This window comes from Carcharodon carcharias, chromosome 17 (genome assembly GCF_017639515.1).
Source record: "Carcharodon carcharias isolate sCarCar2 chromosome 17, sCarCar2.pri, whole genome shotgun sequence".
NCBI lineage: Eukaryota > Metazoa > Chordata > Chondrichthyes > Lamniformes > Lamnidae > Carcharodon > Carcharodon carcharias.
The window spans coordinates 107,085,269-107,103,218 of NC_054483.1; the positions used below are offsets into that span (position 1 = coordinate 107,085,269).

Consider the following 17,950-nt stretch of genomic DNA (forward strand, 5'->3'; position numbering starts at 1 on the left):
TTGGTACCCCCGTCAATTCTCGCCCATTCCAGCCCTGACAATATTCCTGGCATATGGTAAACGAGGTCCAGCCAGTACACTCAGGCATTTGGTTCATGACATCTAGGTGTGCTGCCACCTTCCAAGAACACTTCCTCCCCCAGCTCTCCTCCCGCCCATGTACCCGTCCAACCATCAGTTACAATGCACCCCACCATCTCAATTGGGGAGGACAAAGTGTCATGTGCACAGCAACGATTGGGCCCCTCTATTTTCTAATCTACATTAACGACAGCTTGAATTAGCAAGGAGACACGTAATTAAGACAGGTGACCAAGAGCTTAGCTGAGAGGTAGGCTTTATTATTTTACTGTGTGATACGAGCACTGTTGGCCAGGCCAGCATTTACAGCCCATCCCTAAATGTCCTTGAGTGTTGAGCTGCCTTCTTGAACCACTGCAGTCCATGTGGTGTAGGTGCACCCACAGTGCTGTTAGGGAGGGAGTTCGAGGGTTTTGATCCAGCGACAGTGAAGGGACGGTGATATATTTCCAAGTCAGGGTGGTGTGTGGCTTGGAGGGGAACTTCCAGGTGGTGGTGTTCCCATGTGCCTGTTTGTTCTTCTAGGTTGTAGAGGTTGTGGGTTTGGAAGGTGCTATCATGGGGATGAATTTTATGGGAGTCTTAGAGAAAGTGAGAGAGGTGGAGATGTGGAGGAGTTTAGGGAAGAAGTTCTAGGGCTTAGAGCCTAGGTGGCTGAAGGCATGGCCAATGGCAGAGTGATGAAAATTGTGTGGGTTAGTAATGAAGTATGGATTTGGAAAATGCCAAGAAGTGGGGCATAATTTTTAAATGTGAGGTTCCGATGTATGGAGGACAGTGGAAAGAACTGTCAAGCTTTTATAAAATCTTAGGTCAGGAAATACTCTGACTTTTGGCTGATTGGAAGTTTGGAGAAGCATTTTTGTCTGCAGAACTCTATAGTAAGACAATAGTAAAGATAAAGAACTGTGTTATGTTAACTATGATAGCTAATGGATCTCCTGCTTAGCAAACAAAAACACCATGCATGAGGGACACGTAAGTTTACAATACAGTAATGGACAACAATGAAATAATGGTAAACTACTCAGGTCAATAATACAATGACAGTAAACTAATCAGATTGGTTAAGATGAGGTGTCACCCTACCCAAGGGTAAACTAATCAGTCACCTAATAGGGTACAAGGCTAGACTCAAAAAGGGTGGCGTACTGGAATTATCACTGGACTAATAATCCAGATGCTCAGGGTAATGTTTTGGGGACCTGGGTTTGAATCCCACCATGACAGATGGTGAAATTTGAATTCAGTTAAAAAATCTGGAATTAAAAGTCTAATGATGACCATGAGACCATTGTCAATTGTCATAAAAACCCATCTGATTCACTAATGTCCTTTCAGGAAGAAAATCTGTGGTCCTTACGTGGTCTGACCTTCAGGCCCACAGGCAATGTGGTTGACTCTTAAATATCCACCAAAATGGCTTAGCAAGCCACTCAGTTCTCAAGGGCAGTTAGGGATGGGCAATAAATGCTGGCCCAACCAGCAATGCCCACATCCTGTGAATAAATAAAAAAAGAACCAAGAGAAGAGGAGATATACAATGGTCAACAAAAACACAGCAGCAACAAGAACAAAGCCCCAACCAACCAGCGAGTCCGGAGCTGGTGAGCTACTGCCTTGCTAAATACTATTTTGTTACACTACTCGTGCTTATACTTAATAAACGTTTTACTGCTTCTACCAATAGTCTCATACCCGGAGTGGGCAGTGCCTAGTCAGAACTGAAGGTCCCAAAGGTTGACTCGAAGTTACAATAGGGGATGCGCATGAGGCCAGTGTTGAAGGGGTGCAGAGATATTGGAGAGTCTAGGGGACTGAAGAATGCAGGGTTATAACAGCCAGCAACTGGGGCTCTGCTCTATCAGTCATAACTTCCATGACCAAAAATTGGGCCTGTGATGTTCCATCAGCTGATCATTTTTAGATATCCTTGACTCTAAGATCCTTTATCAAGAAATGCTTCTTCTGAGTGTCCATTTGGCTTCTCCATGCTGAAAAACCTCTTCATGATCCCTGGTCCTTTGCAGTTTGCAGCCAGCTCTTCCTATCCAGGGTTACCTGATGTGGTAAAGTGCTTTAGGATCTTATTCCGTTGCTCCTCCTTTCCTGGTCTCCACAGGTGGAGGGGAGGTTTGGTGGGGAAATGAGGCTATGACTTAAAAACAGGGATGAGAATTTGAAAGTCAAGTGTTGTCAAACCCAGCCGATGTAGGTCAGTGCACAATGGGGGTGGGGGGGGGGGGTGAATGGGACTCGGTCTCACTGAGAATAAAGGCAGCAGAGTTCTGGATGAGTTGAAGAATGACCTGTCTATCTAAATGTAAGGCAGAGGAAGCAACAACAATACTTCCAGAAGGCTTTCAATCAGTTATAGAGTTGGGCAGAAAACTGGCAAATTAACTTCAGCACTATTAAAAGGGATGCCTTGCTAGGCGGTTGTAAAATTAAAATTCACAGCTTATGATAGCTGCGGTCTTCAGAGGTCCATGTTAGGATTCCCCAAGGTGAATGTCCCACACCCCCTCCGAGCCACTCACCATTCTGACTTGGAAATATATCGCCGTTCCTTCACTGTCGCTGGGTCAAAATCCTGGAACTCCCTCCCTAACAGCACTGTGGGTGTACCTACACCACAGGGAGTGCAGTGGTTCAAGAAGGCAGCTCACCACCACCTTCCCAAGGGCAACTAGGGATGGGCAATAAATGCTGGCCCAGCCAGCGACGCCCACATCCCGAGAATGAATTTTTAAAAACAGTCAGGATCTCTGCTCAGTACTTAGTAAATTGAATGCATGCATGTTTGTATTTGAACCAATTGAGCAGTAGAACGCCAGTGATGAAGATCCCTGACGAAGATGTACAAGAGCAATTTATTTTTATTGTTTCACAGGATGCGGGCATCTCTGGCTAGGCCTGCACTTTTATTGCCCATCTCTAATTGCCCTTGAGAAGGTGGTGGTGAGCTGCCTTCTAGAAATGCTGCAGTCCGTGTGGTGTAGGTACACCCACAGTGCTGTTAGGAAGGGAGTTCCAGGATTTTGACCCAGTGACAGTGAAGGAACGGCAATATATTTCCAAGTCAGGATGGTGAGTGACTTGGAGGGGAACTTCCAGGAGATGGTGTTCCCATGTGTCTGCTGCCCTTGTCCTTCTAGGAGGAGGAGAGTGTTCGAAGACCAGGACCAAGCTCGTGGTCTACAGAGCAGTAGGGATACCTGCTCGCCTATATGGCTCAAAGACGTGGACTATGTACAGCAGGCACCTCAAAGCTCTGGAGGAGGACCACCAGCACTGCCTCCGCAAGATCCTGCAAATCCATTGGCAGGATAGGCACACCAATGTCAGTGTCCTCACTCAGGCCATCATCCCCAACCTCGAAGCATTGACCATGCTCGATCAGCTCCGCTGAGTGGGTCACATCGTCCACATGCCTGACACGAGACTCCCGAAACAAGCGCGCTACCCGGTGCTTCGACACGGAAAGCGAGCCCCAGAAAGGCAGAGGAAATGCTTCAAGGGCCTGGGAGAAGTGCAACATCCCCACTGATATCTAGGAATCCCTGGCCCAAGACTGCCCGAAGTGGAGGGAAAGCATCCGGGAAGGAACTGAACACCTCGAGTCTCATTGCCAAGGGCTAGCTGAAGCCAAGCATCAACAGCAAAAGGAGCATGTGGCAACACGGGAACCCCACCCACCCTTTCCCTTTACCACTCTCTGCCCCACCTGTGACAGAGACTGTAGGTCGCACATTGGGCTCTTCAGTCACCTGAGAACTCATTTTTAAAGTGAAAGCAAGTCATCCTCAACCCCGAGGGACGGCCTAAGAAGGGTATATATCTCATCTCTCTCTAGGTGGTAGAGGTCGTGCATTTGGAAGGTGCTGTTGAAGGAACCTTGGCGAGCTGCTGCAGCGTATCTTGTAGACGGTACACACTGCTGCCACTGTGCATGTGGATGGGGTGCCAATCAAGCAGACTGCTTTGTCCTGGATGGTGTTGAGCTTCTTGAGTGTTGTTGGAGCTGCACTCATCCAGGCAAGTGGAGAGACGTCCATCATACTCCTGACTTGTGCCTTGTAGATAGTGGACAGATTTTGGGCAGTCAGGAAGTGAGTTATTCACCAAAGAATTCCAAGCCTCTGACCTGCTCTTGTAGCCACAGTATTTATATGGCTAGTCCAGTTCAGTTTCTGGTCAATGGTAACCTCCAGGATGTTGATAGTGGGGGGTTCAGTGATGGTAATGCCATTGAATGTCAAGGGATGATGGTTAGGATCTCTTTTGTTGGAGATGGTCATTGCCTGGCACTTCTGTGGCACCAATGTTACTTGCCACTTATCAACCCAAGCCTGGATATTGTCCAAGTCTTGCTGCATTTGGACATGGACTGCTTCAGTATCTGAGGAGTCACGAATGGTGCTTAACATTGTGCAATCATCAGCGAACATCCCCACTTCTGACCTTATGATGGAAGGAAGATCATTGATGAAGCAGCTGAAGATGGTTGGGCCAAGGACACTATCCTGAGGAACTCGTGCAGTGATGTCTTGGAGCTGAAATGACTGATCTCCAACAACCACAACCATCTTCCTTTGTGCTGGAATGACTCCAATCAGTGGAGAGTTTTCCCCCAATTCCCATTGACTCCAGCTTTGCTAGGGCTCCTTGATGCCACACTCGGTCAAATGCAGCCTTGATGTCAAGGGCAGTCACTTTCACCTCACCTTGGAAGTTCAGCTCTTTTGTCCATGTTTGAACAAAGGCTGTAATGAGATCAGGAGCTGAGTGGCCCTGGCAGAACCCAGACTGAGCGTCAATGAGCAACTTATTTCTGAGCAAGTGCCGCTTGATAGCACTGTCGACAACCCCTTCCATCATTTTACTGATGATCGAGAGTAGGCTGATGGGATGGTAATTGCCGAGTTGGATTTATTCTGCTTTTTGCAGCAGGACATATCTGGGCAATTTTCCACATAGCCGGGTAGATGCCAGTGTTGTAGCTGTACTGGAACAGCTTGGCTAGGGGAGCGGCAAGTCTTCAGTACAATTGCTGGAAGGTTGTCAGGGCCCATAGCCTTTGTAGTATCTAGTGCCTTCAGCCATTTCTTGATATCATGTGGAGTGAATCGAATTGGCTGAAGACTGACATCTGCGATGCTGGAGACCTCCGGAGGAGGCTGAGATGGATGCGGGTAAAAACATTACTGAAGCAACAAAAATGATAATAAATTGCCTTTTTACATAGTCTTTGATGTAGTAAAGTATCTCAAGGTGCTGTACAGAAGATGTTATCAAACAAAATTTGACATCGAGCTGCAAAGATGATATTTGGGCAGCTGACCAAAGACTTGATCAAAGAGGTAGGTTTTAAGAAGGATCTTAAATGTGGAAAGAGAGATTGGAGACATTTAGGGAGAGAATTCCGGAGCTTAGGGTCTTGGCCAGCACAAGTCATGGAAGAACAATTAAAATCAGGGATGCTCACAAGGCCAGAATATAGGAGTGCAGATACCGCAGTGATTTGTCGGGCTAGAGGAGTTTACAGACTTGGGGACAGGGTGAGGTCTTGCGCGATTTGAAGGCAAGGATGAGAATTTTAAAAATGAGGCAGTGCCAGGCCAGGAGCCAGTGAAAGTCAGCAAGCAGGGAGGTGATGATGAACAGGGCTTGGTGCGAGTTAGAATATGAGCAGCAAGATCTTGGATGAGCTCAATTTTATCTCGATGAAAGGTGGGAGGCCAGCTGGGAGGGTATTGGAATAATCAAGTCTGGAGGGAACAAAGGCATGGGTGAGGGTTTCAGCAGCAGATGAGGTGAGGCAGGGGTGCAGTCAGGTGGTGTTACAGAGATGGAAATAGGCAGTCTTGGTGATGGTGCAGAACTGTGGTTGGAAACTCACCTCGGGGTCCAACATGACACTAAGGCTGTGAAAGATCTGGTTTGGCCTCGGACAGTGGCTGGGGAGAGGAGTGGAGCTGATAGCTGGGGAAATAGAAAGAAGGTTCAAACAGAAAAACACAAACCTAAAATAATGAATGGAGGTTGCCTTAGGAATTCAAAAGATGCAGAAACAAATGCATGTGAAGCATTTACTCAGAAACAAGTAATGCAATTTCGGAACATTGTAATTAACACGTTTTTAATAATCAGCTGAATGATCGCATCACTGATTCCAATTCTGATTTCCCAAAGGTTAGCCTCCCTGGCTCTGTGAACATTAAGAATGATGTTTTACTAATTTAAATTGGTGCTCAATAAAATTAACCTCCATCACATTAGAGCAGAGTGCTTGCAATTAGATTCAACGCACTTGCGCCTCAACATTGGTGTACTGGAAGCCGTCCTAATGATTCCTGTTCAGATAACAAACTCAGTGTGTGGACTCTATTCAGAGAAGAATTAAAATAGAACATTCATGGCGCCCACTGGTACAGCCTATTCTATCCACCCACAAGTAAATAGAGTCATAATGGCACACAACAAGGCCATTCAGCTATTGAGTTCTTAACCCATAATGCGGAGAAAGAGCTTGCATGTACATAGCACCTTTCACAGCCTCAGGATGTCCCAAAGTCCTTCATAGCCCGTGAAGTACCTTCAAAATGTCGCCACCATTGTATTGTAGGAAGCTTGACAGTTGTGCACAGCAAGCCCCTCCCACAAACAGCAATGAGATGACCACCAGATAATGTACCAGCTTCAGCTCAGTGGGGAGGACCCTTGCCTCTGAGTCAGAAGATTATGGGTTCAAATCTCACTCCAGAGACTTGAGCACAAGATCTCGCCCGCATCCTATTTTGGTTCTGAGGGAGTGCTGCATAGTCCAAGGTTTTTAAAAAAAAAAATTTTATCCTTCCTTGGGATGTGGGCATCACTGGCAAGGCCAGCATTTGTTGCCCTTGAACTGGGCGGTTTGTTTGGCTATTCCAGAGGACAGTTAAGAGTCAACCACATTTCTGTGGGTCTGGAGTCACATATAGGTCCAAGTGGGTAAGGTCAGCAGATTTCCTTCCCTAAAGGACATTAGTGAACCAGATGGCTTTTTATGGTCATCATCAGACTTTTAGTTCCACATTTTATTGAATTTTAAATTCTACTAGCTACCATGGTGGGATTTGAACCCATGTCTGCAGAACATTAGCTTGGGTTCAGGATTACTAATTGAGTGACATTACCATGACACCACCCTTGGCCATCTTCCAATGGGCCTAGTCTGCTCTATCAAGCGGACAATAAAAATCTTGTGGTGGCACTTGTTTGAAGAAGATCATGTAATGAAGAACATATAAGCAGTTTTTTGGCAAGTTGGTTGGTGGATGAATGTTGGCCAGGACGCCAAGGAGGACTCCCTTGCTCTTCCTAAAAATAGTTGCTGTGAGACATTTAATATCTAGCCGAGAGGGCAGTCATTCGCTTGGTTTTCAGCTGAAAGACAGTGCCTCTGACAGCGCAGCACTCCTCCAATACTGGCACTGGGAGTGTCAGTGTAGATTTTGCCCTCAAGTCTCCGGAGCGGGACCTAAATACGTAATGTTCTGACTCTGCAGCAGCAGTGACCCGCGGCTGACGCAGTGTTTAATTCTCCAGGACAATCCTGGAGGGTTGGCAACCGAAACCCGCCTGAGAAAAACCTGGTGATCACTGTGAAGAGGAGTCTGTAATGGTGCAACTTGTTTGTGTTCAGGGCGCAGACCACCAGATATAGAAACCTGGTCAAACCGCTGTGATCTTTGAAAAGCCGTTGGCACCCTGATCTCTGTCAATATGTCCCAAAGGAGGCTTACCTGTTGTCCTCGGAGGTATGGGCGGTTCTCCCAGCACCAGTCTCATTCTCTTAGCGTGTGTTTTCCCTTGGTAATGAGACTGTGCTACAATTGCTGAGGTGAAGAACATATTACAGAGGGTGCAGCATTTGTTTTTATCCACCTCTCCATCATCGCTGTCCTGAGAGGATAGAGAGAGAGAGAGAGAGACACAGTAAGAAAAGGGAGAAGCGTTATAGAACCAACTGATCACTGAAACAAAAATGTGGATCCACCCCAAATATACACCAGCCACTGAAAGAGATTTCCATTTCTGTAAATGCCAATGGAGGAGCGATTAAAATCAGGGATGCTCACAAGGCCAGAATTGGAGGAGTGCAGGTATCTCAGTGGGTTGTCGGGCTAGAGGAGTTTACAGACGTGGGGAGAGGGTGAAGCCTTGAGGGATTTGAAGGCAAGGATGAGAATTTGAAAGCGGAGGCATTGCCAGTCAAGGAGCTAGTGAAAGTCAGCGAGCACAGAGGTGATGGGTGAACAGGACTTGGTGCGAGATAGAATATGGGCAGCAGAGTTTTGGATGAACTCAATTTCATCTCAATGGAAGGTGGCTGGCCCAGCCAGGAGCATGTTGGAATAATCAAGTCTGGAGGGAACAAAGGCATGGATGAGGGTTTCAGCAGCAGATGAGCTGAGGCAGGATGGAGTCAGGCAGTGTTACAGAGGTGGAAAGAGGCAGTCTTGGCGATGGTGCAGAACTGTGGTTGTGAACTGAGAACCAAGGATGTGAATGATATCTTACAAACATAAAAATAAAAGGGAAGACTTGATTTCTGTAGCATCCTTCACAACCTCAGGACAACCCAAAGCACCTTACTACCAATGAGGTACTTTTGAAGTGTAGTCACTGTTGTAATGTAGGAAATGAAGCTCTTAACTTGCACAGCAAGCTCCCACAAAAGCAATCTGATAATGAGCCTCTTTCAGTGAGGTCACACGAGGGATACAAATTGGTTGGGATAACTCCCCTGCTCTCCTTCAAATAGTGTCACGGGATCTTTTACATCCACCTGAGAAGGTAGACAGGGGTTTAAAGTCCCAACTAGAAGGAGGCATCACCAACAGTGCAACACTCCCTCAGTACACAGTGCACAGGTGGGTTATGGGCTCAAATATCTGGACTGGGACTTTAATCCCCAACTTTCTGATTCAGAGGTGAGAGTGCTGCCACTGAGTCACAGCTGGCACTATAGAAGCTACATCAGGCTATTTACTGACTTCTTCATATGAATGTATAATAACACCTTTCTATAACATTTGCAGCTTAGCCCACTTAATCACTCAACCTGCAAAAGCAGCTCAAGTACAAGCGCTGTCAATCGTCACAAGGTGTTATTAGTTTTAGCTGAAGCCAGCCTGAGACTACTCTGTTTTCTGAGTGAAAAGAACAAGTGGATTTTATAACACCTGAGCATCTCTGTAACTGGATGAATCACTGACCACCCCATGACCGACCACCCCATCACTGGCCACCCCATCACTGGCCACCCCATCACTGGCCACCCCATCACTGACCGCCCCATCACTGACCGCCCCATCACTGACCACCCCATCATTGACCACCCACCCCTGACCACCCCGTCACTGACCACCCCTGACTACCCAATCACTGACCGCCCCATCACTGACCGCCCCATCACTATTGTTTGGAATTTACTCAAGGTCAGCTTCCTCCTGACAACAGCCTCCATGAGGACATGGTGGCCCTAAATTTCCTTGGACTATCTGATGCTGTATTACCATAACTTGGTCGGAGCATCTCCGACTAACCTACTGGAAGTGGGTCGGAAACCCTGATGCAATTATGTTTTTGGCTACATTTCTGATATAGTCAGAGCAACAGAAAATCTGAGGAAATTCTGCACCCCATGTCTCTTTCAATTGAAACAGTTAACAAGGCTGTAAGGGTCCAATTATGAGGAGAGATTACATAAATTAGGTTTGTATTCCCTGGAATATAAGAAGTTTAAATGGTGATTTGATTGAGGTTTTTATGGTTTTGAAAGGAATCAAAAGGTTAGTTGTGGGATAAGTCTGGCACAAAGGGGTCATTCATGAGAAAGTTTGGAAACACTTCTTCACATAAAGGGTGGTAGGAGTGTGAAACTTTCTCCAACATAAAGCAGTAGATGCAAGCTCAATGAGTTATGTTGAAGCTGAGATTGATAGATTTTGTTCCTAGCCAAGGGCATTAAAGAAAATGGAGCCAAGGCATTAGGATACAAATCAGCCATGATCTCATTGAATGGTGGAACAGACTTGAGGGGTTGAATGGCCTCCTCCTGTTAAACAACACTGGGTTATTAACTATCTCCTTCACAGAGTTATTGCAGCTGATCTCTGAGTGCCCACACCATTACCTGGCTCACTGATTGGGAAACTAAAACAGGATGTCCATTCCACTTTCTGTCCATTCAGAGGACAGAAAATTTTGGCATTTCCTACCGAACTGTTCAAATTCATTTACATGTAAAATGATGCATAGAAGCAAAAACTGAGATGGCATAAAGACTAGATTCAAGCATGGAAACAGAGTGCCCGGCCCAATAGATCCACACACGTTCATGCTCCACACAAGCAGAAATAGTGTCGGGACTGGCGGGGAGGTTAGGGTTAGGGTTAGGGTTAGTTAACATTTCATCCAAAAGCCAGCACCTTCGGATTGCAGCACTCCCTCAGTGCTGCACTACCGTGGGACTGTGAACTGTCTGTCCTTGAGGTAGCAGAGGTACCCACAGAGCCATTGCTGACACATGACATTTGCACCATGTATAAATGGACTATTTAAGGCAATCTATCATGCGTTCAGCTCCTTCTGGCACACTCTTAGAATGGTACAATCACAAGGTTGTTGCTTACAGAGCTCTAAGCAACACTCCCCTCCTCAGGTTAGCAGTAATGGTTGTCAGCAACTGATAAAGAGTAGAACATTAATCTATGCAGTTCTTCAAAGAAGTCAAGGTCACCAATATAAACAATTCACCCAGAGGGTGGTGAGAATGTGGAACTCGCTTACACAAGGAGTAGCTGAGGTAAGTAGAATAGATAGATTTAAGGGGGAGTGGGGGGTGGGGGGGTGGGGGGGTGAGGGGGGTGGCGATGAGGTGGGGGGGTTGCTGGGTAAACACAAGAGGGAGAAAGAAATAGACAGTTATGATGATAGGGTGAGATGAAAGGGGGGGGCGTGCGGCAGGAGGCTCATATGGAGCATAAACATGAGTGTGGGCCAGTAGGGCTGAAAGCCCTGTTCTGTGCTGTAAATTGTTTGCCAGCATTTCAATCACACGAAACAGCACTTGGACAACGATCAGAAATGGCACCTTAGTCTGCTGTGTTATAACTAGAAGGACACCAAAAACAGGCCCCATGGAGCTCTGCAACTGAGAGTCTGGTGCAGCGTCTTGGCATGTTGAATTTATTGCGATTCTCTATGGTAACAATGAATTGGGGAGTGTTTGAAATTCTATGGAGTTCTATACTATGCCAGTGAGACACAGAATCTGATCCATCATATTGAGAGTCTACATAATGGCAATCAACGAAAAACAGTTTGGTCATGGAGATTCTACACAATGGGATTAAATGAGAAGAGGTTGGATCAACTGGAAATTCCACGAGACAAAACGGGAGGAGAATTTTGCCCACTGTGTTTCCCTAGTAGGTAGTTCCATTGGATTGCGAAATCCAGGTTCACTTTTGGAAATAGTGTATAATAGGCCATACAGGATCAGTGTCCCGGCCAATATTTATCCCTCAACAGCATTACTAGAACAAATAATCTGGTCATTATCACAGCGATGTTTGTGGGAGCTTGCTGTGCACAAATTGGCTGCCGTGTTTCCTACATTGCAACAGTAGCCACGCTTCATAAGTGCCGCATTGGCTTAAAGGGCTTCAGGATGTCCTGAGCTTATGAAAGATGCTATAGAAATGCAAGATTGTTTTTCCAGTGCAAGTGAATGGGGATCAGTGTGATCAACAGGGATTCTACAAGGGTAAATGGGAAAGGGAACACTTGTTGGGACTGTGACACAAGAGGATTTAATATTTCCCTGCACCGGTTGTCTCGTGTGCCTTTTCAAATGACTGGTTTTGTTGCACTGAGACCCTGCAACACCGGAGGCAGCGAGAGCAAGGGGCAAAGCTTGGTCAGTAACATGTGTGCTCGACAGATGTTACAGCTGGGTTTCCACACTTCCAAGATTTCGAGAAAAACATAATGATCTATGTTTGACAGCTGGAAGTCTGATCGGAATTAAAGAACATCCCCACCAGCTTCTGAGTGAATGCAGATCTGAGGGAAATGCTTTGATGAATAGTCTTTATACAAAGTGCATAAAGGATGCAGAGACAGACAAATCTCGCAGTGGGAACAAGCATAAATGCAAATTTACTGAGCAGGTTACCATTCCTTCTGTAGTTCCTTTATAAATAACATGTTTTTTCAGCATTTTAAAGCACTGTCTCATTTCGCTGTGTAAGCACTCTGTATGCGCCCTTCTACACACAGGGTTGGAAGTAGAGAACATTTGGTGAGGGTCAATGGAAATACTGGAACACGTTTGGATCATTCAGCCCTCAAGTTGGTTCTGCCATGCAATTAGACGATGGCTGATCAGTATCAGTCGTGAAAGGCACTATATAATTGCAAGTTCTATCTTCTTGAGTTTTTCCCTCAATCAAACAGAAACTCCATGGGTAGAGTTTTTCCCCTCGTCAGGCGGGAGTACACCCGACTCGAACGAGAGTAAAATAGCGCGCGATAATGTCGGGCGAGTGTCCCGACGTCATTGCTCACTCGCAATATTTTGCTTGCTGAGCGCGCCTGCTGACAATTAACAGGCTTATTAAGGCCCTTAATCAATTAGTGAAATCGGATTTTTGGCTGCCCGTCCAACCATTCGGTTGGTGGGCGGGTGAATAGGCCAAGTGGCCTTCACATTTTTTGCGAAACCGGATCCCCGGGTGGGATGAGGTTTTGACCAGCGATTAAAAAATAAACAAAAACTGTTTTAGAAACACTTTTAAACTTTCCAAGAGAAACAGGCAGGTAATTCAGGAGTCCCCTGGGGTCCCGCTCTCAAATCGGTATTCCATTTTGGAGGCTGATGAGGGTGCAGGTTTCTCCAGAGAGTGCGGACAGAGCCAAGCTTCTGGAACCATAAGCAGCCTGTCTGTACAGGAGTGGAGGAAGGGAGGAAGAGCAATAGTAATAGGGGATTGTATGGTGGGGGGAACAGATAGGCGCCACTGTGGCCGTCAACGTGACTCCAGGATGGTATGTTGCCCCCCTGGTGCCAGGGTCTGGGATGTCACAGAACGGCTGCAGGGCATCCTGAAGGGGGAGGGTGATAAGGCAGAGGTCATGGTACATGTTGGTACCAATGACATTGGTAGAAAGAGGGATGAGGTCTTGCACCAAGAATGCAGTAGACTGAAAAGCAGGACCTCTCAGGTTGTAATCTCTGGATTACTCCCAGTGCCAAGTGCTAGCGAGCTCAGAAATAGGAGAATAGCGCAGATGAATACGTGGCTTAAAAGTTGGTGCAGGAGGGAGGGTTTTAGATTCCAGGATCACTGGGACCGTTTCTGGGGAAGGTGGGACCTGTGCAAGCGGGACGGTCTACATCTGAATCAGAGCGGGACTAACATCCCTGCGAGCGGGTTTGCTAGTGTTGTTGGGAGGAGTTTAAACTAATTCGGCAGGGGGAGGGGACACAGAATGTTAGCAGAATAGGGACACATCATAATATAGTAAAACAATCAACTCAGTGGGAGTACAGCTGCAATAAGCTTCATGGGAGTAAGGCAAGGCTGGATGGTCTCTACTTTAATGTCAGGAGAATTCCAGGTAAAACGGATGAGTTAAGGGTGAGGATTGACATGTGGAATTGTGACATAGTAGCCATCACTGAGATGTGGTTGAGGGAAGGGCAGGATTGGCAGCTCAACATTCCGGGATATAGAATCTTCAGGTGAGACAGGGGAGGGTGTAAAAGAGGGGGAGGTATTGCATTATTAGTTAAGGAGTCAGATACTGCAGAAAGGAGAGATGATATCTCGGAGGGGGCATCGAATGAAGCTTTGTGGGTAGAGCTTAGGAATAAAAAAGGGGCAAACACATTATTAGGTGTTTATTATAGAACCCCAGACATTCAGCAGGAAATTGAGGAGCAAATATGTGCACAATTTGTGGAGGTGTGTAAAAACAATAATAGGGTATATCTTAGATGATTTCAACTTTCCCATCATTAATTGGGAAAGACATAGTGTTAAGGGCTTGGATGGAGTGGATTTCTTGAAATGTGTACAGGAGAACTTTTTAGGTCAAAATGTAGAGGGTCCAACAAGGGATGGCGCAGTGCTAGACCTAATCCTGGGGGATGAAGCCGGACAGGTGGCTGAGGTGGTGGTGGGGGAGCATTTTAGCGATAGCAACCACAACATGGTACAATTTAAGCTTGTTATGGACAAAGAAGTCAACAAGTTGCAAAAAAATGTTTTGGATTGGGTGAGAGTGGATTTCAGTAAAATAAGGCAGGATCTGGCCAAGGTAGAGTGGGAAAACTTGTGGGGAAATCTACAGAGGAGCAGTAGGGGATGTTCAAAAAGGAAATGGGGAGGGTACAGGCTCAACATGTTCCCTCTAGGGTGATAGAAAGGAGTAACAAGCCCAGAGAACCACGGATGATGAGAGATATTCAGGTTACGATAAGAAGGAAAAGAGAGGCTTTTAGCAGGTACAAGGGAAGCAAATCAGCAGAGGCATTAGTGGAGTACAGACAGTGCAGGGTGGAGCTTAAGAAAGCAATTAGGAGAGCAAAGAGGGGATATGAGAAAGCTCTGGCTGGTAAAAGTAGGGAAAATCCCAAGATATTCTATAAGTATATCAATGGGAAGAAGATAACCAGGGAAAGAGTTGGGCCCATAAGGGACCAAGGGGGCAATGGGTGGAGCCAGAGGACATCGCTAGAGTGTTGAATGAATACTTCACATCCGTCTTCGCCCAAGAGAATGAAGATGAAGGTATCGAACTCAGGGAGAGAGACTACGAGGTTCTTAAGCAAATTGATATAGGGAGTGACAAGGTATTGGAGGTGTTGGTAGGCTTAAAAGTGGACAAATCTCCAGGTCCAGATGATTTGTGTCCCAGACTGCTGAGGGAGGCAAGGGAGGAAATCGCAGGGGCTCTGTCCCAAATTTTTAATTCCTCTCTGGCCACGGGGGAGGTGCCAGAGTACTGGAGAACAGCTAATGTGGTTCCGCTATTTAAGAAGGGTTGTAGAGATAAGCCAGGGAACTACAGGGCAGTGAGTCTCACATCGGTGGTTTCTCACGAAACTATTGGAGAAATTTCTGAAGGAGAGTATCTATTTCCACTTGGAGAGGCAAGATTTGATCAGGGATAGTCAGCATGGCTTTGTCAGAGGGAGGTCATGCCTAACAAATTTGACTGAAATATTTGAGGAGGTGACCAGGTGTGTAGATGAGGGTAGTGCAGTTGATGTCGTTCATATGGATTTCAGCAAAGCCTTTGACAAGGTCCCACATGGGAGACTTATAAAGAAGGTAAAGGCACATGGGATACAGGGTAATTTGATAAGGTGGATTCAAAATTGGCTTACTTGTAGGAGACAGAGGGTGATGACAGAAGGTTGCTTTAGTGACTGGAAGCCAGTCACTGTGGCGTACCACAGGGATCTGTGCTGGGTCCCCTATTATTTGCCATTTATACAAACGACATAGATGTCTATGTTGGGGGGTAGCATTAGTAAGTTTGCGGTTGACACAAAGATTGGCCGGGTGGTTAACAATGAAGTTGAGTGTCTTGGGCTTCAGGAAGATATAGACGGGATGGTCAAATGGGCAGATAAGTGGCAGATGGAATTTAACCCTGAAAAGTTTGAGGTGATACACTTTGGAAGGAGTAATTTGACAAGGACGTATTCAATGAACTGCATGGTACTAGGAAGTTCTGAGGAACAAAGGGACCTTGGCGTCTGTGTCCAAATATCTCTGATGGCAGAGGGGCATGTTAGTGGGGTGGTGAAAAAGGCATATGGAATACTTGCCTTTATCAATTGAGGCATAGATTACAAAAGTAGGGAGGTCATGTTGGAGTTATATAGAACCTTGGTGAGGCCACAGCTGGAGTACTGTGTGCAGTTCTGGTCACCACATTATAGGAAGGATGTGATTGCACTGGAGGGGGTGCAGAGGAGATTCACCAGGATGTTGCCTGGGATGAAACATTTAAGTTATGAAGAGAGGTTGGATAGACTTGGGTTGTTTTTGTTGGAGCAGAGAACACTGAGGGGCGACCTGATCGAGGTGTACAAGATTATGAGGGGCATGGACAGGGTGGATAGGGAGCAGCTGTTCCCCTTAATTGAAGGGTCAGTCACTAGGGGGCATAAGTTAAGGTGAGGGGCAGGAGGTTTAGGGGAGATGTGAGGAAAAAATTTTTTACCCAGAGGGTGGTGAGGGTCTGGAATGTGCTGCCTGGGAGGGTGGTGGAGGCGGGTTGCCTCACATCCTTTAAAAAGTACCTGGATGAGCACTTGGCACCTCATAACATTCAAGGCTATGGGCCAAGTGCTGGTAAATGGGATTAGGTAGGTAGGTCAGGTGTTTCTCACGTGTCAGTGCAGACTCGATGGGCCAAAGGGCCTCCTCCACACTGTGATTCTGTAAAACTCATTTTCAACATGTCCCTGCTCAAGTGATAGAGTCACTTAAGGGGACATGTTTTTAACATTTTTAACTTCTTTGTTTATGGTTTAAATTTCTTCAGCTCCCTGAGGCATCTCTGCGCCTTCAGGGAACTTTCAGTGCGCGCTCCCGTGCTCGCTCTCCTCCCCCCCCCACCCCGGCAGCGCTCAGCGTTGCAGCACGCGACTCACGTTGGCTGGTCGTTAATTGGCCAGCCGGCGTGAAATCGCTGTCGGGGCCCGATCTTAGGTGGGGGTTGGTTTCGTGACCACTCCTGGGCCCACCTGCCATGCTCGCCTGATGAGGTAAAAATCCTGCCCCATCTCTCTGAGTTTCTGATCGGTTTGGTTTTGGTGATAATTTGATGCTAAACGTGCCCAATGATTGTGTACACTATGAGGATTCTCAGATGTTAACTCTGCAATTTTTTGATCCACACATACAGCTCTATATTCGAATCCACAGAAGCAAACACTGCATTGAGTGAAACAGTTAATTGGAACACTACTATCGCACCAACCACACCATAACTTAAGACTTATTAGCAAGCGCTAGCACAATGGAAAACAGCACACTGGTAGCAGAATGTTATCCTTTTGCAGGCATGTGGAGATAACTAATGTTTGCAGTAAGTAATTCAAACAATATCTAAATATTTAGATATCTTTATATATTCAGAGAGGGCGCAGAAAAGATTAACGAGAGTGGTTGCATGAATGATGGACTTCAGTTATGTGGGGCAATTGGAGAAGCTAGGGTTTTTCTTCTTAGAGCAGGTTGAGAAGAGGTGTTCGAAGCCATGAGTGTTCCAGACAAAATTTTTTTTTATTCATTCATGGGATGTGGGCGCTGCTGGGTGGGCCAGCATTTATTGCCCACCCTTAATTGTGAGCTGTCTTCTTGAACCGATACAGTCCATGTGGTGTAGGTACACCTACAGTGCTTTTAGGGGGGGCATTCCAGGATTTTGACTCAGCAACAGTGATATATTTCCAAGTCAGAATAGATAGAGAGAAACTGTTCCTACCATCAGAAGTATCAAGAACCAGTGGACTCGAATTTAACGTGACTGGCAAAAGAGCTAAAAGTAGTAAGAGAGAAACCTTTTTCACACAGTAAATGGTTAGGGCCTGGAATGCACTGCCTGAGCTTGTATGTTGGAGGAAGGTTCAAATGAGGTATTCAAAAAGGAATTGGGTAAATACATGAAGGGAAAACATTTGAAGGACTCTGAGGAAAGGGTGGGAGAGTGGGGTGTGCTAAATTGCTCTTGCAGAGAGCCAGGATGTCTTTAGAGAAGGAAATCTACTGTCCTTACAGGTTGAATAGCCTCA

General features: G+C 46.2%; 1 protein-coding gene across 1 annotated transcript in view; it reads right to left on the reverse strand.

The window, feature by feature from the left end:
• zgc:171482 (zinc finger protein) overlaps window positions 1–17,950 on the reverse strand; it is a 477,765-nt gene that overhangs the window by 332,318 nt on the left and 127,497 nt on the right. The window contains exon 3 of the mRNA XM_041209321.1: window positions 7,869–8,028. Within this exon, the coding sequence (XP_041065255.1) occupies window positions 7,869–8,028 (160 nt within the window). The remainder of the gene's footprint in view (window positions 1–7,868; window positions 8,029–17,950) is intronic.